The sequence below is a fragment of the Euwallacea similis genome, chromosome 6 (genome assembly GCF_039881205.1).
Source record: "Euwallacea similis isolate ESF13 chromosome 6, ESF131.1, whole genome shotgun sequence".
Lineage (NCBI taxonomy): Eukaryota > Metazoa > Arthropoda > Insecta > Coleoptera > Curculionidae > Euwallacea > Euwallacea similis.
The window spans coordinates 5188052-5211114 of record NC_089614.1 but is presented as its reverse complement, the minus strand read 5'-3'; the positions used below and the strand labels follow the sequence as shown (position 1 = coordinate 5211114).

Genomic DNA, 23063 nt, shown 5'->3' with positions numbered 1-23063 from the left:
CGTCAATCGATTTTGGCATAATCCAAAATAAGGTTAGCAACTATTTTCCTTTTTTATTAACTCTTGGAAATTATTAACATATAAATACATTAATTATGTTTTTGTGGAAATTATGATAATGGAAAGGAAAATAAAGTTAAAAACGTTAAATAACCATATAAGTTGTAAGATTTGTAAGGGATACTTAATAGATGCCACAACTGTGACAGAATGTTTACATACCTGTAAGTATTGGGGGTACCTGTGAATCTACTTCATTTGACACGATATCATTCTTTTAGTTTGCAAAAGTTGTTTAGTAAAGCATTTGGAAGAAAATAACACTTGTCCAACATGTAAAATAGTAATTCATCAGTCACATCCCTTACAGTATATTAGCTTTGATAGAACGATGCAGGATATCGTATATAAACTTGTGCCTGACATGCAAAAAAGTGAGTTGTTCAAGTTTAATCTAAGAGAAAATTCCGAATTAATTTCTTTTTATACAGATGAACTAGAGAGTGAAAAGCAGTTTTATAAAATTAGAAGACTTCCAAATCCAAAAGATATACCCCCTACAAGTGGGGATAATAATACAGAACATGAACTTGATCCTCATGCAGAATCTGACTATCATAGACAAGATGAACAAGTTAATGTTTGTTTGGAATGCATTAGCTTTAGTCTGAAAACGCTGAAGAGGCGTTTCATAAGATGTTCTGCTCAAGCAACAATACTGCATTTGAAGAAATTTGTTGCCATGAAAGTACTTAATGGAATGGATAAATACAAAGATATTGATATTCTCTGTAATGATGAACTATTAGGAAAAGATCATACCCTTAAGTTCGTTTATGTTACACGTTGGAGATTTCAGAATCCACCTTTAACTTTACAGTATAGACCAAGGATTGATATATGAGATATACTTGGAGTGGTATGTGCAAAATATTTTCTAAATTTTGTTATGGGTACTTATGGTACATATACTTAATATAAGTTTCTTTAAGTTCCAAAATCTACCATGTCTCTATCTGGTAGGTTATATGTGTAAAATTCAATTAAACATACTACCAGATTAATGGTAAATACAGAGGTATTTGAGGTACCTCTAGTGTTGACTTTGGTGAATTTTGGAATAAAAGGTTTTTCATATTGCAATCTGTTTAGAGAAATAAGAACACTGTCAATTACAACATTTTCAGCTAATATAAAAGGTTTTCAGAAATAATAATCTCTGTTAAGTTGATCCCTATCATTAAATCTGATTGATTTAAAAAATGATAGGGACCAATCAAAGTTTTCAAAATGGATGATAAGTTATAATCTTCCAGCCAACAGTCATGCTAAATCTGTTGTAATTTTGCAAATTCTGTGATATTTACTTTTGCACTTTTTACAGTTTTCAAAGATGTACTTTTTGTAACTACATGATAACATTAAAATTTATTTTTTCTTTGAGAGAAAAGTTTCCAAACATTGAGCAAAACAGAGTGACGAAAATGTAAACACTCAATTTAACTATTCTTTACTTTTAAGCTCAATAAGTTCAAAACAAGTTATCATACTTCAAACTTAAAGCTCAAACTTGGATTTAAATGTAACATGTTAGGATTAGATATACAATCAGGCCTTAATTTTTAGTATCATCTAAGATTAATAGTTGGTAATAAAATTAAAGGGATAGGCTTATACAAATCAAACATTACATAAAGATTGTGGAAATTTCGTTCTTAAAAATTTAATGTACATGTATAAATTTAAATTAATAATTTGGAGAAGAATTTGCTTTAAAAAGGATAGACAGATGTGTAGTAAGTTGTGTTATTAAAAATAACTCCACATATTTTTCTAATTATATCCTGATTCATAAGTTAGTACTAGTAATAATCTATATTGTGATGTGACTTTGATTGTAATAGATATTTTTTTACGCTAATGAATTTTTATATGCTAGTTATATGGTGTGGCATACTAATATCATTTTCATCCTCATATTTTATGGGTATATAAGAAGAAACATCACTACGCGCTAATAGCAACGTTGCCGTGTGTCCAGTCTTAAGTATTAATAAAATTTTTGTTTTTACTCTTTTTGACTTTTCTTTTCATTAATATCCGTCCATTTCTATGACAGATGACTACCGAATGTCAAAGCAAATATATTTGTGTAGAAAATTTTTAATTTTCCAATAGGTAAAAATAAATACAAAAAGTTAGTTAAGAATTGACGAAGTATAGAGCGTTTTCTATTCGTTTTACGTACGTAAAATTTAATCGTTACGACTATAAAATACGACAAACGTTATTTGATCGAAGATCAAACCCAAGAGAACATGCACCCTTATCAAGAAGTTGCAAATATTCCAGGCTTTTTAGGCAAATTATGGAAAATGGTTAACGATCCAACCACAGATCATCTGATCTGCTGGAACGAGGTAATTGCCAACATTCTGGCAAGATATTTAACGTAGAAGTTGTTTCAATTGGCGATTTCATGCCCTTTTCCCCAGCAAATATCCTAAGGAAAGAATAGTTAAGAACTACTTATATTTAAGGCAGCACTGTGGAAAACTTGCATATCACGATATACGTAAACGAAAACTCTTTAGTTAAGTATGGAATAGATTTAGCAGTATTATATATTTTGACATTTCATGTCAGTTTCTTATAGCTAATATTCCATAGCATCATTTAAATTTGGTGTCTATTTTATTTACATTAATTATTACAAAATTGAACAATTAAAGAAGAATCAAGGAAAAAAATTAGCCCTCCTTTATGTGTGCTACGCAATGGAAATGTCTATACTTATAATTGTCCCTAAAACAAAGTCTCGTTTCATAGAATGAAGAAACCCAATGTCTTATTTAAAAATGACATTTGTTTTGAGCAACAAAATAATATTGCTGTCTCTGAAAGACTGAGATACAAAATCTGCTGAAAGGGAACAAATTGTCATTTTTAAAGATTTTCAATGTGCTGTAAATATGCATTATGAAATTGGTTTTGGTTTCTGAAATTTTCATATACTTATTGTAAAATCATCTTAGATCGAATTTACCAAGTGCTGGAGAAATGGGGAAAAAATCAACAACTGCCCCTTTGGTGAAAAAATGTGACTTAAAATAAAGCATAATTGCAATTAATTTTTGTGGATAAAATTACTCCTTGTTGTCTATATTTTTTTACTTTTTAAAGCACGATCACTAGTAGTAAAATTATCAATAACTGCCCTTGTATTGTATATCTAGTCCAAATGTAATTTAACATTAAGTAACGTAAAAAGTTAATATTCTAATAAATATATATTCCACAGGCAGGAAATACGTTCAGTATTCAGAATCAGACTCAGTTTTGGTATGAATTGTTGCCTCTGTATTATAAGCACAACAATATGAGCAGCTTTGTGAGGCAACTAAATTTGTGTAAGTGTGCTTTCTATCACTGAAAAAGCTATTTAAGAATATTTGAAGGTTTTTAAATTCTAAAATCAATTTATTTTATTATATTTAGATGGATTCCATAAGATCACTAACAACATACTTGGTAACCCAAGTGTGGTTTGTACCAGACCTGACAAGGATGATCAAACCTATCAATTTTATCATCCTTGTTTTCAGAAGGGAAAGCCTGAAAAGCTATGTGAAATTAAACGCAAGGTACTTGGTACTTACAGTTGTGGCCAACTAATTATAAACCACCCTTTCAACATTTCTAACAATTATTGTATTAGTTATTCAAATGTTAATTGTCATCAATCATTTTCATTTCCTCAAAGTATAGTTGTCAGTGTAAAGTTTCAAATCCATATTTCTGCAATTAGTGATATTGTACTATGGATAGAAACAAAAGCTGTAATATTGCTGTAGGTAAAGTAATTTACTATTTTAGTTAATGTGATTTGATTTATAAACGAATTTCAAATCACTTAAACTGGTCAAAGAAAATGATGTTTCATGCTTTAAACCGTATGAAAAGATATGGTACCGAGAAGAATGTTCCACAACAAAACAAGAGCATCAAAAAGAAATAACGCATACGACAAAGAGGACATCCAGAGAGAGCTCTTGTTATAACCTGCGATTTCTTTGCTAACATCAAACGGAAGATAAATTATCAGTTAATTGGCCGATTTTTACACAAGAAACAATTGTTATCTAAAAAGAATCGCCAGATTAGAGTGAAGTTCGCCAGGGAGAACCATAATTGGTCAGAACAGAAGATTAGAAAACGATTTTGTGGTCAAATAGAATCAAAAGTAATAGCGTCGAAATTGATTGTTGAGAGTACATAAGACATCCGAAAGAGAAAGAAAATAATCCAAAAAATACAGTACTATCATTTTAAAGCATCAGGGTGAAAATATAAAATGGCTGGGACACTTTTTTAGCCCGGTATTGGACCCCTAGTAAAAATTGATGACATTATGGACCAGGGTGTATACAAAGATATTTTTAAAAACTATATGGTTCTATTCTCCTAAGTATATTTACCAGTTACTTGGGTGTATCAGCAGAACAACAATCGCAAATACAGACCTTACTAGATAATACAACAGTTTTAGAATAATTATTTTAATGTTGAAAATTATTTTACTGTAGCTCTTCTATTTTTTGAGGAGTGGAAATGCTTTTGGACGTAATTACTATGAATAAAAAGTGATCAATTGAACTGAGGTATGAAAATGAGAAAAAAGTCAAATATATTTAAAATTCTAAATCATATTTAGAAACAGATTGTTTTGGCGTAATCATTTGTAATTAGTTGACCACAATTGTATAATCTTAAAACTTTCTCTCCCAATATCATATGAAATGTGCAAAACAATCATTAGGCAAAAATTTCCAAACCCCACGAAGATCCAGGAGTTGTAAGCACAGATGATTTAACCAAAGTTTTAACAGATGTTAAACAGCTTCGGGGCAGGCAAACTAGTGTGGATTCTCAGTTATCAGCAATGAGGCAAGAAAATGCAGTTTTGTGGAGAGAATTAGCGATTCTTCGCCAAAAGCATGTGAAACAGCAGCAGATTGTGAACAAGGTGATAGTCAAATTAAATTTGATAAACCCTGCATGACCATAAACTCATTATTTGTAGCTCATTCAATTCTTGGCCACATTGGTAACGCCTGCCACGACTCCAAGAGTGGGAGTAGGTGTTAAAAGATGCAAGCCTTTGATGCTTCCTGAAACTCCTGTAAAAAAGAACAAGCCTAGAAAGAACAATCGCCAGCACAGCGAAGGTGGGCCAACAATTCATGAACTGGACATAGAATCTGAACTTTCTCCTGAACAATTCTTAGAGGAAGCTTCAGTTATTGAAGAAGAAGACATACCTTTGGTGAGTTTTAGTAATTATACTATTTCATTTAGCTCAATAAAACTGTATTAATTTGTTGTTAAAAAAATTCAGGATGCGGGTGCGTCTGATTTAGGAATGAAAAATAAGGTACGAATCATTTTTTCGTGATCACTTGTATGTTGTAAAATGGTTTCCATTACCACGTTTGCTTTTTTTTGTTGGGTATATTTGTCTATGATCATTTTTGGAACAATCATGTAATCTGAAAATATTGGAAATTGTAGATTGACAGCCCAGTTACGCCCCATTCTCAATTAAGCCAAGATACAGCCTGTCAAACTGCACCGTCACCAATTCCTGCTACCATTCAAAGTGATTTAACCACCGCAAAACAACAATCACCTTTAACTAACAATTCAGATTTCTGGGACAAACCCGAATTTGTGGTTGGTACTGATTCTGAGTCACTGTTCTAAATAAACAAAAATGTTTTCAGAATATTGAAGACGCTATCGATGAAATGTCTGGGAATGAAGAAGAATTAATGAACACTTTGGAAAGAAACGTAAATCCTGCAGAAAAAGTGTTTTTAAATCCATACAACCGCGACACACTCATTGGAAGCCATATGAGTCCATTGCCGTCTAATGTTGCCATAAACGCTTCCGGTGGAAGAAGTGTTGGGAATGGAAGTAACATAAAGACAGGGAAATCAACTACAAGCAGCTCTACTCCTACGGCTATGCAAGTAGCTAGGAAGCAACCATCTGTTAAGATTTCAACAGGGTAATTTTACATGCCAATAAGTCTTTTTGTTTTCCGAAAGAATTTGCAATCAAACAAGCCAAAGCTCATTTAATACTCAATTTTAAGCTCCAACATTTGTTTTATCTGACTGGTCTCATGTGAATGGGTGAGACGGTGAATTTGAATGACCCTGTATAGGGTGGCCCAAATTCGAGGCTCACAATCGTAACCTCGGGAATATAATATAAAAGATGCGATGTGGATTTAGTTTAAATAGGTAAAAGGTACATATTTGGATACTTATAAACATTTCAGTTTGCGATTCTATCGGGTTTCAAATTTGTTCGAAACTCGAATTTTCAAAAGTATAACTTGATAAGTACCCATATACCCAACTTTACCCCCATTATATCTTTTAGGGTTTCCAAGATTGTCGAATTTGGGACACCTTTTACATACCGCTACAAATCGTGAACGTGGATTGGGTCTTTTTAGACACAAAATCTTGAATTTTTATCGGTGCTTATTATTGCTTTAATTTTCACATTGACAAATGTATTATTAATACATATTATTTATTAAGCTCATGACGTTAGTACATTGGGTACTAATAATTATTTCAGAAACGACTTGGACCTGCATGTAGACAGTACTAAAAATGAACTAGAGCAACTGAAAGATATCCTCAACGGCTGCAACAATTTTGATGCAAATACCTTACTTGGGGTATAATTAATTATAAATCAATTTAATTGTTCCTCTGACATAATAATTATAATTTTTTAGTTATTTTCTGAAAACGATACGTTCAACAATGCTGCGCTTCCTTCTAAGTTGCATACGGCAATAGAAGGCGTTCCAGAAAATCAAGATGAACCTTCCGTGATAGATTTTACAGAACTGCTAGATGACGATTTGTGTATCGATGGAACGAACCTAACCACTGATGCTGCACCTCCGCCCGATCAGGCTTCTAGTAGTTTGAACACCCCTGTTAAAATTTTGAAAAACGAGCCTTTGTTTCCTCGTAAGTCATAATCTATATGTTAAGCTCAAGTCAAATACAGGGTGATCATTAAAAAAAGTTAAGTAGGCGTTGAAGTATCATTTGTTGTCTGTTTTATCAATCACGTATTTGATTGAAAATAGCAAATGGCTTACTCAACGCCCAATGTTTACGGTTCATCGCCTACAGCGAGTTTTTTTTTAATTATCACCATATGGAGTAACAATATTTTTATATAATATATTCACACATTTAAAAGGTGGTCGGGTAAACGGTGCAGTTTTCAAGGAAATAGGTACATATGTGATATTTAAATTTTTGGTGCCTTATTAATATTTCTCTTGTCAAGCCAAATAGATTATTTTCATTTATTAACGTAAGAAAGAACTAACACAAATCAGTTGGCGAAAGTATTAGTTTGAACCGCAATTAACTGATTTTCTAGAGATGACAAGTTTGTGTTAGTGCAGAAATTCCTTTACCTGATCACTATTGATAATTATAAAATAGGTTTATAATTTTTCTGTAGAAATTGTATTTATATGTATACCTACAAAAATGCTCTACAATTAGGGAAGCAACATCTTTCATATTTTTTTGTTTGGAAATTTTTATGAACCGTCATGTGATAGAACGTAATTGTTTGTTATAATATGAAGCCGATGCTTTTTAATCCACCCAATTTTTTTTCTGTAGCCAAAATTGTTTTTCGTTTCATTTTGATCGTTAATAATCCAAATATGTGCGGATTTAGACTGGATTTTTATTGTCATAATCGTAAAAAATCATTGTGCTGCCAGTCATTACCGCATGGCATTGCCTTTTGCATTACCATATCCCTATCTGTCTTTGGATAAAATCATGTTATCGATTCTCCCCTACATGACATTTTGAGAATCTTAACAGAAGTCAGCATCTCCTTCCAATTCTTGTCCGTTTTTGCGAATATAACATTACCCGTCTAAGGGGAAAGTAGTTTTTACGAGTGACGGCAAAAAGTGTACTGGGGATGACCATTTGGATTTACACCCAAAATATAGAAATCATCGAACCGATTAAAATTGAGAAACCTTCCATGGCAATTGGATGCACACCTATTTGAGAAGAACATTTACGTCACATAGGCACTTTTGGCCGAACGACCTGATTGCGAGAGCGAACACCCCATTCATCAAGTCATTACAGTATCCAGACAAATGCCGAGTTTCCTATCGAACCTCTTCATCTGGCTAAGCGAGAGTCTGTGGAGTGAATTACCAATCATTTTGACTTTTTTTACCTTTGTTAGTTTTGCTGTTAGGTGTTGTGTTCGCTCTTATCATATGAAATATATGTATGTACCAATCAAATGGTGTTCTCTAAATTTCCTTTTTTTTTATAAGCCCCATGAAATTCACATCATTTGGGATACCCTGTATACAATTTTGTAGATCGACAAAAGAGACACGAGTAGACCATAATAAGTATTTGAAAATGGTGTATTACAAGATTTCTGTAAAAAAATTTCACTACAGATAAGATAACGGATTTATGTTCTTCACAGAGTAAATGACCAGGGTACATGAAAAAGTTATAAATTTACACAAAAGTATAAATAATATAATTGTAATACTATTTTACATAATCCGTAAATTAATTATTAGACTATGATGTAAATGGCACTTGAATTGGTATTGCATCAGAGCCAATAAATACGAATGAACAAATACAAGATTTGAATTAATTACAACTGCATATGAAGTCTCTTAATATAAAATACAAAAGAAATTTGTACATCGTGCGTGTTTGTGTCGCTCTTACGCCTCTGGCTGGAAATTTTATTGCACCATAACCGAAACATAGGAATGTCTCTGTAAATTACTGTATGTAATACTTTCCTTGGGACTAGTAATATTAATATAAACAAAATGTTTACATTCTTCAAATATACATAATAACCAAATGCAAAACTATATTCAAATACGAATGTAAACGCAACCAAAGACAAATTATTTTGGAATGTTATACATCATGATAACGGAATAAGTCTACTAATAAAATAAAAAAATAAACAATAAATTAAGGAAAGTAGTTATTGCCGCTTGGCATTGTCCATGTTGGGTATGTAATCCAGAGACATCAGACACGCGAATACCGTCATAATCATTTTTGGTTTCACCTCAGTGATGTCTTCTGGCAAGGCATAAACTCTGGCTCCAGCCTTGCGTGACATTGATATTGCATATTTGGCGTTCGCCAAGTTATCCTGTAAAAAACAACGATCACTATTTAACATCACGTTGTTTCAGCAAACGCACCTCTTCAGTTCCACCAGTTTTAACTAAGTCATAGTTAATAGCTCCTGGCCGAATAGCATCAATGAGGTCAATTACAACTTTGGCTTGGGCGATGGTTGGATCTTGGAAGTTCCTGATAGAAGTACTTTTCCCTGCAGATGCAAGTTTAGCATTTGCCCAATTCACGATCTCCTTTTCCACAATCGGGCTTCCGGACTCGTGTAATTGCGACAGGATTGAAAGGGTATAAGCTCTCATTAATTGCCAGATAAGAGCTAGAGTGAGCGTCACGTTGCCTTCGTTAATGTCTTGTCCGCCAATACCCACCTATATATACATATTATATATATATTTATTCTTTTTTCATTTATCACCTTTAATGTGGCAAATCCAAAATCTTACCAATGAAAATTTAATTTGCTTGCCCAGCTCCACAGCGTAGTTACAATTTTCCAACTTCTCCATGAACTTTTTTCTCTCATTAGCAAACTTTCTGTGAACTCTGTTCCAACTCACCACTCCAGGACTTATGATATCGTACAATTGGAAGACAACTAATCCGTCAGCCAAATCTGAATACAGCCAGTTCACATGTGGGGTAACACCCATCGAATTAATCCAGTTTCTATAAGCTATGAATTCTCTCAATTATCAGGAAACTTGTCTAAAAATCCTAAGTACTTACTTCTTTCTTCGCGAGTTTCCTCGATGGTTTCATAGCCATCGATGGTTCCGTTGGTTTGTTCCAGTCCAGGGTGGTTATTAAACAAATTCGCAACGAAAGCCAAGTTAAGTTTATAAACTCCATTAACAACATCCTGCGGGGTAACAAAAGACCTGCACTTCAATTTGGCAGCTTGCTGCAACATAATCTCAGCCCTCTCGTGTAAATCTCTCTCGTTCAAGGCGTTCATGTCTACTTCAGCATCGGCAGGAGCGATTTGTTTCAATAGATATGTGTAAACTTCAGAGTCGGTAATGTCACTTTGGAAGTTGGTTACCCTTCTGTGTGTGCCTGAAATCTATTAATGAAGTATTCACCTAAAATCGAAGGTAACGTCTTACCAGCACGTTCCAGATGATAATTAACCCATCTGATTAAAATGGACTCTGGAGAAAGCTTCATAAGATCGTCAATTTTCTCGTCCTCTCCTAACAAGGTGGTTAACCCAGGACAGTGTTCCAGGGTGATTTGGTTGAACAAACCGATTCTGATAATCTGCCAAAGGAGGCCCAAAACCAAATGCGGAGTTCCCTTTTCTAAACTGTGGGCATCGATGTTAATTACGTTGCAACCAATTCCCGAAGCTGAGTTGAGTGCTAAAGTTAAATTCTCTAATTTGGTAAATCGGGTCAATTTGCCTATGTTAATCACTCGCTCATCGATTGTGTCTGGACAGGAATGGTTGATTATTTTACTGGAAGATAATATACTTTACGTACTTCTAAATGTTTAATATAGAGGTCACATACCACAGCAAAATACCATCTTTGACTTTGTCATATAATTGTTTGCCTTCGGCATCAATAGGAAGCAGTTTCTGCAAATCAGGATCACGTTGAAGATTGGAATTGATCCAATCCGAAAATGCCAGTTGTTCTTCTAATCTAACGGAATGTGTAGTTCCATCGTTGGAGGCATGTGAAGTCCCTCCTAAATGCTGAAGGTTTTCTCTTTTTGAAACGGCCGTTCTGAACGTATTGGCCACGTCATTTGCCCTTAGGTCTCCGATAAGTTTTATGAACTCCTCATAAGTTAGTTTGCCGCGTAATTTGGTTTTGTTGGAATTCTTGAACTCTTCTTCTATCAGCCTTGATTGGTAGCCGGCGATTTTGAGACCACATACTTCTAGGGCTTCTCTCAGTTCCTTTAAGTCGATGTGTCCGTCCCCATTTTTATCGATCTGAAAGAAAAAATGACTTATTGGAATAGTTTCCAAATGATTCATGAAAGTGTGACGTAAATCGTTCAATTATTCAAGACAAGGTATTATGTCAACACTTTCACCTTTGTTTATTTCGTTCAAATTTATCACCAATGCCCGGATATGCACAATACAGGCAAACGGCTTAAAGATGTGTAATCCCTTGTTGCGGAAATTTGCTTTCAAATAGGCAACTAAAAAGTACTTTCACGGATTGTTTACAGTGTTTGGGAAATGCCTGTATATAAGTGCTGGTAATTATTGCCATCTTAACTTTAGTACAAAGGTATAGATTAGGTTCACAGTGTTTTTATAATTGTCCGTCCTGTATACTCATTGATTAAAAATATAGCTTTTGAGATTTCTCAAAGTGTGTAGTGTTGTTATCCACACATGAGACAATTTTTTAACGATATTTCTATAAGTCCCTGATAAGCTAAACAAAAGTTTGTGACATCATTTTTTTATCGACTGTGAGGTTAATCAGAGGATCATTCATCAGAATTTTAATGCCTTTACGTATACAAAATTTCTATAAAATGCATGAGATAATCTTATATATTTATTATCCCTAAAACGTCTGAAATATTAGATTATTTAAATCGACTTTTTGGCATTTTTATACCTACAATGGGCGTCTAGGACATGAATTATATGATCTGCAAAAGCAAGATGCTTTAGAATCTAGACTAACAAAGGAATGTATTTTAAATGGGATGGTTAAGTCTATATTACTTTTATGGTAATCTATGATTTCAATTAAGTATTATGGATTATTGCGAAACATAAATAGATTTATAGAAGCCGAAAGAGCACCGAGTAGGGGGTAGGATTGCAAATTTGAAGGAAGGGGAAAGGCTTTAGGTGCTGTTATTGCTGGAAAAAATTACTGCAACTTAATTTAAAGACGCCTTGTATATTTTATCGATGTTTATCATACCTATTAGTTTACAGTTAATTCTTCAAAATAGGAAGTTGAGTATACTGAGCACCAACAATATCTTAAAAGGTCAGTCATTCATAATTACATTGTGACGATCCTTACTTGGGGGATTATACTCCAAAAATGGGCTGAGTACCTTTCTAAATTAGAGGTAGGAGTGTCCCAAAGTACGCTACAGATACAGGTACGTAATGGGAGAAGTGTTATTTACCATTCCTTCACGATTATTTGCGGTTAAACGTATGTGTGACAACTGACGAGACCTGTATACGTACGCAAGTATGCCTAAATAGAAATTTGTTTTAAATTATACGTTACGTAACACGAATATGTAATGAATAATTAAAGTTTAGATACCGCGTGCCGGCATCTTCGGCTAAAACCTTGCTAAGAAAACTTCCAGCTAGACTTTTTTATTTTCTCTGCAATCCTGGGAAAGGTATTTTAATTATTAGGATTGTCTCGAAGGGAACTGATTTAAAACATTGTGTTAATTATGTAAATACCGACCTGCGTTATATTATATTGTTTCAAACCAAATTCTCACGACCAAAGGAACTGTTCGAATGAAGATTTTTATAATACCCCAGTGAATACACCAGTCACGTGATCTGCTACCATCATTTCAATGGATGCTAAAGATAGTTGACTTCGTTACGCTACTATGTACCAACACCTACAGCCATGTACCGTGAAACCATTATTATTAAGGAAAATTTAACTGCTTTATATCAAGGTAATAGTGGGTTTGAAGTACTTATGCGATTCAGCAAATGTCGCTGGGTTCAAATTTCTTGCTAAAATCAACGTTAAAGCAGCGATCGCTGATCATTATCTTTTTGAATAATTTACAACTTTGCACCTTGGTCTAGACTTGGAGCAATAAATTAACTCTTAGTAAAACAATTCCGGGCATGTGGCTTAACTTAAGAGCAAACTTTGGGCTAGAAGTTGTATTAGATTGTTTCGAGATTAATTGGGGTTAAATAATTTATGAAACTGAGGGAAAAATTAGGTTTTGTAGCGGTGGTTACAGGGAACAACTAAGTTACGATTTATATCCGATAAAAAAGAAATAAAATGGGGTTATTTCATGATTATTTGTAGCGAGTACGCTTTAGAAACTAAACATTTAAGCGATACGGTCGTCAATATCGACTCGTTAAAATTTTGATAAAAAGGACAAAACTAAAGTTTTGTTTTTTTTTTTAATTGGAAGTTAAAGGAATAAGATGCGTGTTAGTTCTAGACTCAGACGAGCTGAAAACAGGCGAAATGGTGTTTTTAAAATTCGATTTAGTTTAGGCACAGCATCATTCCTGCCAAGAGTGTCAAGGAAGCTTTGCAAACAAAAGAATAACGCTTTGGTACGCAATGGCGTCTATGCTGCTCCATCTGTATCTCTCTCGTCAAAAATATCAAATTTTAACTGAAATTTTTGAAAAAAAGACAAAATTGTATGTTACGCTCAATTAAAAGTGAAAGGTACTTAATGACTGATCCTTCTAGACTGCGCTGAGCTGAAAACAGCGAGTATTTTCCCGCATATTTCATCAAATTTTATTCACTGAAGAGCTAGTTTCGTTGGGGAAAAGGAGCAATTGATGAAGTTCAATTTTAGAGAAAATGGAACGGCAATAATTGACAACAAAATCAGCAGCGTATTGAAATGAGCTGTCGCCCTGATTGTCGCATTAGCTGCTCATATACATTTCCAAACATACATATTTTGTTTCTTATTATCATTACTGGTTTTATTACCACCCCGATTAAAAAAACAAAATTGAAAAGTGTAGTTATTGACAGCCTCGACCTTGAATTTTGAACTTTGATTTTCAGACCTTACTAAATTACCTGATGCACAACCATCTAATGCGGTGTTTTGAACTTTTTCTAAACTTAATAGCACAGCAAAAGCTTCCATATCTGTTTGCTAATATTCCAAATGTATTTTCCATTATCTTTCTTGCATTGTCAATTATTTGATCAGATTAATTTTATTAAAAAAAAGTGTAAAACAGGCTTTAGGTTCAGAATGCGATTTGCGAGAGGTCACAATGAAAATGCAAACAAACACTTTATTGAAATTAATATTTTTACTTTTATGTTGCTTTATTTGATGTGAACCGTGAAAACGTGCTTGTTAAAGATGATATTTGCTTTGAGTGTTATCTGATTAAATTTCAATGCGAAAGGCCTTACTTTGCGTTGTGAAAGTGAATGGCGCAACTTAGGACTAAAAAAGAAAATGTTTTAAGTTATTACCTACTTATTTGTGGCAAAATCTGTTATCAGCATAAGTACCTCAATTTACAAGTATAACTTCTTTTACGTATTTACGAGGGTTATTAAGAATTTTATAGGAGTTTAGCAATCGCAAAATAATAAAAACAGGCAGACCTGAAGGTTCAATTATGAAGTACTGAGACACTGACAAAATGATTTCACTTTTCATTTAAATTTTCAATGACCTTGTCAAGATATCAAAAACCGATTTTGATTATTTTTATCATCTTCAGGCGCTTTATGTCACGTTCACTTTTAATATGTTTATCGAATTTACATTGAGTGCGTACAGCAATGGTTTAGGTTTATTACAGAACGAACACGAAATTGAAATTACGTCTAAATTTGAAGACAACTGGAGAAAGTATAAATAAGAGAAGGTTATATGCCCATCAGTGAAAAAATATAAATAACTTGCCCATAAATCTATCCGGTAAATTGCTGGTTAATATTAAAGAATTTAAAATTTTGATTACAAAAATGCCCTGGCAAATACATATGTATAATTTACTTCTTCGCTTCTGGCAAATATCTTACCCGCACCATATCTGGCGGCAATTACCGTACGGAAAACTGTTGTACCTATATCCTTATTAAAATGCATTTCTAAGGCATAGAAATTTTCAGGGGGGAGGATAGCTACTTACTTTTTCTCACTTTTCAAACTTAGAGCGCCGATATCTTGGGAACTCGTGGAGCAATTGCCTTAAAAAAATACCTCAAATTAATCGTCTCAATGAGTTCTAATGTAATTCTGTACAAGTCGAGTTGTCACATCTCTTTTAGTTTCTGAAACTCTCACTGACACCAATTTTTTCATTCACACTTTTTGTTTGTGCACAATAATCTATTTCCTTTAATACGTGTTGCGGTTTGTATCAAGATTTAGGGACTTATTGAGGTGGGACCAAGTGATTAATCATATAATATGAACAATGGTCCGTAATTGGAACATGTTAATCATGTGCGTGGATTAATTGACTGCAACTCGAAAACCAGGTATTTCCTATCAAAACATGCAAGTCTGCAGTTACATAATCACGTAATTTATGAACATAAATTAAAAAATTGGCGGTGATAATAATAGAGGTTGGTGTAAAACATTTATAATTGAGATTATTCATATTAGGACAATCACCGGCGAATAAACTCATAAAAATCGTTAGGATATCATTTTTATTACATCTTTCATAGTGAAATTCGGATGTTGGAAATTGCAGAAACACAGATACATTACAGAAACGAGTCTCGTCCTTGCCTATCATTATTTCATTTCGTTAACTTCAAATGAGAACTGTCTGAGGCCCACGCAATGTGGATAAAACAAAACACAGCCAGTTATCACTAAATCGCTTTGTTAGGGGTCATAAACATTATAGAAATATAGCGACACTGAACTGCATTTTAACGCCTATCTAATAGCACGTAATAAATTATGTATTTCAAAGGTGAAATACACTCCTTTACTTACCCTCTTGAAATCCGAATTTATCAGCGAAATGAGACAATTTTATTATTGTCGATGGCGAAGGCAAGGTTATCTTTTGTACTTCCAAAGTGGATCCCCATATGGTAGATTCATAGTAAAACCTTTGAAATGTACAAATTAATATTATTAAACGTCCTTTTCATGCTTTTTTTTGTGTCCATTACAATGCACCATTCTATCTTGTAGTCGGCTTGTTTTAATCCGAGTGAATCGGTTGACGATGTGTTGCATCAAAAACGCACATATTTACCCGCTTCCGATGTAATTTCCATTGTTCGCGAAGCTCGTCGTCTCGAAAATAAATATCTTACAATCCTGAACTGTTGATTTCATATCAATTCAGATCTAATAATTTCAAAGGAAAACGTTATTTTCCAAAAAAGTAATTCAAGATTCGTTCATCGTGACTAATCTCACAAACGGGGAATTCAATCACTTTTATGACCATTATTTTTCTCGCAATCATCTGCTTAGTAGGCACTAGCAAAATATATACATACACTCGGTATAATTGGAAAACCTTGCGCTGTATTTACACGTTGCCGGTTAAGGTCAAACCTACTTCTCGGTTAAACCTTGATCCTCTTAGGTTTTATTGATAAAACTACTAAAAATTACGAAGGGGCGAAAATGGACAGGCTTAATTATAACAATGCGCGTCAAGACTCGACGAAAGGGCCTTTCCTTTATCTTAACTTAAATGCAATTGCCGGCAGGAAACATCAGTGCGCTTAGATAATTGTGAACATCATCATGAATCCCATGTGATAATTCGTAATCTCTTTTCCCATATATGGCGATATTGTTTTGTTAATAATTCGTTGGTTTCTAAATGTTATCAAAGGAATTGTCGTAGAACGTTCTCAGAAAATCAATTATCTTAAAGCAACTTACATAAAAATACATACTCAATTGAATGTTTTGACACTCAGGAGCGATAAGCCTCACGTATGTTCCTACCAGTATTTTTTGAATTGTGCGTTAGTGCCTCGATGATGTGTCTGACAAACTAGTCATGCCAACTATGGAAGTATTTAATAAAACTTCCAATTATAAATCAGGCCACATTTTGTGTATTTATTAGTTTAATAGTATAATAAATATAATTGTGTGAATAGATTAGAGGCTTAAGAGAATAAATCGATAAGACGAAAAGCGTGAGAAGTACCTATTTGCGGGATGCGTGATATATTCGCGATCGCAATTTTTCCTTCTAGCATTAACCATATGGTTAGCCCACGCAAATGATTTTCCAAACCGCAAAATTGGCGGCTCCGGCAGAAGAACAATATTTTCCGTGTGGGGATCTTTCCGCTCACACAACATCCAACAGTTTCTGCTAAAGTTAGCACATAATGCAAACATGTATCTACGTATGCATAAGTAAATAATCGATAACTACAAGATATGCACAAAGGTTTTTAACAAGCTAGAACGGAATCGGCGATAATATTTACGTTAATTACTTATACAGTGTTTTACGAAACTCGTTGGTAGCCATGGTAAGTTGCAACAAAATCGATTAGTTCGAAATGTTTGCACAAAACAAAACAATATAGAATAATTACGCATTCGTAAGCTGAATTAAAGCACAGTAATTAACTCATGGAAATCACTTTATACAGTTTGTGGTATAAGCTTTAAAAAGAATGCAATGATGATACAAAAAGGCAAACAACATGGTCCGAGTTCTGACTCACATAACAGGCCATTCATTACTACGAATACGAATCATTTGCATTTTATTAAGCTCAACGTGGGTCACATTTTTGCGGTCACAGTCACAGCTCCGAAGTCGCCTTTTGGACCACGACAAAAACTTCTTCATCCATACGAAAGGGTTTCCTAGAATTCCCTTATCAAGCACATGTGCTTGTTGATATTTTTCAAGGGTGGGTGCACTAGAGAGGGCATGGTAAATGAGTCTACGTCTACGCTGCTGCGTTTAAATAACATCAAGTGTTCAATTTAGCACCGAAGCACTCTGAAAGTTCAGTTAAATCTCTGGGCCTAATATACGCGATAAGTTTATAACTTTTTAATGGTTTTTTAATATAGCAAAGTGCGTTGATTAAGGTTCCTTCACCTTCCCATTTCGGTTCGAATTTTCTAGATAATAAATCCCAGACCAAGACTCTTAAGCAAAAAACGTACGCTTTTTTGCAAATAAACTTAAACAATGCACTTGCATCTCCTATATGGGAAAAAAAATAAATAGAACCACATGTGGAACCACACGCGCGGTGGTACTTAACAGTACTGGCTTTCAGAACACGAAGTTCCCCTACGAAGAATATGTGGGTATTTTAAGCGGTCGGTTTGGGTGTTAACCCAGGCGGGCCAAACCAGAACCCGCATCTAGACGACACAACAATCTCAAAAACATTTCTTTACTAAATATGAAAATTTGGTGTCAATGATTCTGGCGGAATTTCCATTCGAGTGATACGAAAAATAGGTATGATAAGAAACTGATGGAATATTCTCGGGAATATCTACGCCTTAAATTTAAACACCCTTGAACTTGTATAGTAAATAAGTGCTGTACAAAGAAATGCACAAATGATGCAGAAAATATAATAATTGAAAAAAAATGTGATGTAATATATAGGATGACTATAATATATAACATATAGGATCAAAATTTTGAAAAATTAGCGGAACTACATATTCCACGTTGAAAAAACACAGGGTATTCAAGTTAATGCATCATTGGCTTTCATCAAAACAAAAAATATATATCTATATATTTTTGAATTACTTAATCGTTGCACTTTAGTAGAAAAAACTCTCTTGCGTGTTTTCTATACTTCACAAACCACCATTTCATAGTTAATTACCTTATCGCTGATCATTACTCAGATTATGCAGTACATCAATAACATTTTTCTGCTCATAAATCATGGGTCATAAGGAAGAGCTCAAGCCATTTAAATTGTAAGAAATAAGTATTATATTTTTATAAAATTTAAAGGAGAAATGCAAAAATAATTTGTATTTCAAGGAAAGACAGTGACGTACCGTTTACTGCATAAATATCCAATGGCATGCTCGTACTCACGCCTCTGGTGAAGTTAAAACATTTTTTTTACAGTGGACTCTTTCTTATCAGTACAATTTTTGTTGCCAGGTCACCGTCGAAGTACTTGCACCTAATAATGGATTGAGCAATTCACAAAATTTGTCCATTTCCAAGTCATTTGAAAATTACAACCAAAGCTTGGTAAATTGATTATTGCCCTTCACGTTTTCCCTAAATGTGAAACGTATTCGAGGTGTTAATTATTGAGCTAATAATGAGTTACCAAGTACTTCTGATGCCTTGGGTTTTAGATTCAAATTTTCAACAGTAATCCCTTGAAAATTTATTGACTAAGGACCGTAGAACTGTAGTGATTATTCTCGATAGGAAAAATATTACGTAGCATCTTTCACAAAATTTACTTGTTTATGCATTTTTCAAGATGTCATAAAAAACTAACATAATGTTTTTTTCTAGTAATTTCTAATAGATAGGTTCAAATTCGTGAGAAAAATTACATAATCAAAAAAGAAGAATATAAAAAACATCAATCAACAAAAAAAAAGAAGTCAGAGAAATCAATAAACAAAAAACGAACATGAGAAAATCATAAAGGAGAAACGTAAAAAGATAAAACCAAAAATGATGTTGAAAAATTATGTTGAGAAAACTAAAAGCATCTTTGGAAAAATTTGAAGATTGGGTTAAAACTAAAGGATAGCGAGGAGTTGTTCAAGGTAGATTCTGCCCCGTTTCTTGTGGATCACTGCTTAGATTGTATATTGGCCACTCTGACCCTATGGTAAATGGAAGTACAAGTCAATGCAGATCGCATAGCAATATTCATAAGGAATCTAGTAGACAGCTGCACTAGCACCAGTATCCAGGATATATTGACTGTAGTGCGTAGCTCACGCGAGAAGGAAAACCTGACTCACCAAAAAAGTAGGAAACTAAACTTCCTGAAAGAACCGTTCCTCCATGAAGTAACAATTCTGCTCCCGACAGAAATCAAATACTTATCTGGGAGGTACCCTTGATAAGTCACTATCATGGAATAACTATGTTACCAACTCGATGTGAAAAATATTGCCTTTCCCTATGAACACATAGAAACTTGTGCGGGAAATCCTGGGGGTTGACTTGAAGCGAGAGACAACAACGGCGTCTGCAGGTTCAAACAAATGGCATTACAAGCCCCATAGTCATTCTGCACGGAGTCTAATGAAGCCTTTTTAGTGCTTTAGACCATAGAATTCTAAATGTGGTTTTTGAATTAATGGCAACAAAACTTTCAGGGCACATTCTACAGAGACCTACTTCTTCCTAGGGAAGTGTAAAACTGCAACGAACGCACTAAAACGGGCGGCTTTCTTTCGACTTATAATTTGAACTAAAACGTGTTACGATTTAACTATCATATGATTTCTAAATCATGTTGATATTAAAAATCATGTGATTTTTAAATTATAACGTGTTTTTAACTGGCATTAAAGTGAGAAGAGAGTTCTGGTACATGGATGACGCCAAAACCGGTAATGACGCAAGAGGTCAGGTCGTTGAAACCGCGAGGGTAACGAGATCCTTGACACCCTCGCCATGGGGCAACGGATTCACCATTTGTGGAACTAAAACCAGCATTGCGGATTTGTCACTAGTTGGCGAAAACTGAGCTCCAGAGTTGAAGTTGAGATTTCAGGAGCAGCGGAACAACCGATCGAATATGACACACTCAAAAAGGTTCCAGACGAGGCCATTGGAAGAGAGAGTTCAATCCCTCGTACGTTAAATACTAAGCAGGTAACAATTAAGAATTTTCTTGCCGGTTTAGTCAGGACACGGCTCGCTCTTGACCTATTTGTATACAGCATTTCACATCCTTGAGGAGGAGAAAACCATGAAGCACATCCCCTGCGATTTAAATAAGGTGTCATTCAAAGAGGTGGTCAGGTTCGCGTTAAACCTGAAGTAACTAGGGGTTGGCGAGTAACATGCAACGGGCACTTACATTGGCTAGGCACACATCAGGTTAATTTGGGGTACTTCTATATATAAGTACCCTGATATTGATAAATTATTTTAATGCCATTCCCTGAGGCAAATTCTACTCTGCAGAGTACAGAATCAGACCAAAAGTTTGCTGTGGACCATCCAATTTAATATAGTATAACTATTTCAAATTTCCACCATTTATAGTTTCCAAGTTATGCTCACTCTATATCCTTAAATTGGAAATTATGTACCTAAGCAGTTTGATATCTAGGTTCTTTCAGCAAAAGTAGTATAAAATGAATTTAAATTATTCTTATTTAATGAAAGATATGATGTTAATGTGGAGCTATAAAACATTATCTACTTGAAATCAGATGCCTTGCTTCTAATTTTGTCATTTAAGAATAACTGGTAGCCACTTGATGATAAATCTGGACAAAAAGTTCTTCTGGAGATCATTCATAAAAATGACAATACTCAACATTTCAAATATAATTTTAAACATGTTGACTATTTGGCTATTCTACGTTAAAAACTTGTACCTGACAATTTAAAACAATTGGTTTAAAGAACTAAAAAATATCTGGAAAATTTTTGAATCAAAGTGTCAAAGTGCTACAATTTTGACAATATTTCAATCCATTGTTTGTGTTCACCAGAGTTCCAATAGTTTGTTGTCAAAACTAATCTGATGGCTTTAAGAATTTTATTGAACATCTGAGGAATTTGAAAATTTTATCCAAGAAAATGAAGAAGTTAAAGTTTTGTAATTTCTACTTTAGTACCTTACATTTTTGTTGAGCTTTTATGGTACTACAGAGAATGATTCTTGGGTTGTGGTCCTTTGTGCAATGAGATATTTTGCAATATGTTTATGGACATTTAGATGTTAATTGACGTCTCAATCAGTATACTACAACATTATGCAGTATAAATCAGTGCGGTATAAACTGTAATCAGTTTATTGTAAACACATTGCAAAAGTCCTGACAAATTTGGTTACTCATTGGACAAAGACCAGACTATAATATTAAGGCGTTTGTGGCACAAACTTTCTGTAATAAAATTTTTTATGTTGAAACCATATTGACCCAAAAAATTAATAATCTCCCAGCAGGTCCTTCAAGCCCACAGCAGGAAAAATCTGAACAATTATAAATGCAAAATAATGCCAGAAGGTTAAGTGAAATGAGTAAGAAATTGTGAGTCATATATTATAAAAACACATCAGTGTTTCATTCAATACTAGTTAATGTTACACTTCAATCTACTGTTGCATTTTGTATTAAAAAAGAACAAAAATGATCAAATTTAATAAAAAAAATAATAATTAACACCTAAAAAAGTGTTCATTAATGCCTATTTCGCTTAGGCATTTCGGTTTTTATAATCTATTATTTATTACTGGAGCATTGAATAAAACATTTAATAAATGAAAATTGGGTGTTACGTTACTACAACAAATGAGCAACAAACGAAACACAAAAGTCAACTGTCAAAGACATAAACACACTCCGGCGAGTATGGTTAAGTTAAAATCGATGTAAGTCCTGAAAAACGGTACATTTGGGGTATAAAACTCGGTCTCACCTGGCTCAATCTCTCCGTGATTTCCTGCTGCTCCTCTTCGGTTAATCTATGCGAGTCCACAGTGGACGCCATGGTGTAAAAATGCCAAAAACCACTAAAAAATCTCCGTCACACGGTTATAAAACGCGCAAAAGGCACGGGAGCGGGCCTGCTAGCAACGCTCTCTGGTTTTAACGTTTGAGTCACGTAGTCACGTTTAAATTGGAGAAGTATTGAATATCGAACAAATTCCCACTTGGGGTCTCGGGTGGCTCCGTCAGAATACGGTGTTGTCAAATTTTCCAAAATGACCTGTTTCGTGCCATTTTAAAATCTAAATTTCATCAAAATATTCATGGAAGTTAGAGAAGAATGTCGGGAATATGGCAACAACGTGTAATATAATACAATTGAAGGGGAGGGTGGAGCACAGTGTTGCGAGCGATACGAAAATTAAAAAAATCCAAGGGCGGATTCAGCCATTCAAAAAGGCGCACGAATTAGGAGAAAATGGCGGACTT

General features: G+C 34.1%; 3 protein-coding genes across 5 annotated transcripts; 2 read left to right on the top strand and 1 right to left on the bottom strand.

Annotated features, from left to right (window-relative positions):
* The first annotated feature begins 7 nt into the window (after nucleotides 1–7).
* LOC136409664 (polycomb group RING finger protein 3-like) lies at nucleotides 8–1921 on the top strand. The gene is made up of 3 exons (XM_066391331.1): nucleotides 8–224; nucleotides 282–434; nucleotides 492–1921. Exons 1-3 carry the CDS (start codon nucleotides 113–115, stop codon nucleotides 902–904), a joined length of 678 nt encoding a protein of 225 aa, XP_066247428.1. The 5' UTR covers nucleotides 8–112; the 3' UTR covers nucleotides 905–1921.
* A 208-nt stretch (nucleotides 1922–2129) lies between these two features.
* Nucleotides 2130–8898, top strand: Hsf (Heat shock factor). Of its 3 annotated transcripts, none has more exons than XM_066391405.1 (10): nucleotides 2130–2420; nucleotides 3302–3410; nucleotides 3499–3644; nucleotides 4820–5026; nucleotides 5084–5326; nucleotides 5399–5434; nucleotides 5572–5733; nucleotides 5784–6073; nucleotides 6658–6760; nucleotides 6821–8898. In XM_066391405.1, the coding sequence occupies exons 1-10, from the start codon at nucleotides 2319–2321 to the stop codon at nucleotides 7070–7072; spliced, it is 1650 nt and encodes a 549-aa protein (XP_066247502.1). In that variant the 5' UTR covers nucleotides 2130–2318; the 3' UTR covers nucleotides 7073–8898. The 3 variants fall into 3 exon arrangements, with proteins under 3 accessions (XP_066247502.1, XP_066247501.1, XP_066247503.1); XM_066391404.1 differs by having other exon boundaries at nucleotides 6631–6760; XM_066391406.1 differs by lacking the exon at nucleotides 5399–5434 and having other exon boundaries at nucleotides 6631–6760.
* Nucleotides 8505–22779, bottom strand: Fim (plastin-2 Fim). The gene is made up of 7 exons (XM_066391403.1): nucleotides 22564–22779; nucleotides 10790–11220; nucleotides 10382–10734; nucleotides 10002–10331; nucleotides 9719–9948; nucleotides 9338–9643; nucleotides 8505–9285 (listed from the first exon to the last, which is right to left on the bottom strand). Exons 1-7 carry the CDS (start codon nucleotides 22633–22635, stop codon nucleotides 9112–9114), a joined length of 1896 nt encoding a protein of 631 aa, XP_066247500.1. The 5' UTR covers nucleotides 22636–22779; the 3' UTR covers nucleotides 8505–9111.
* Between the last annotated feature and the right edge of the window lie 284 nt (nucleotides 22780–23063).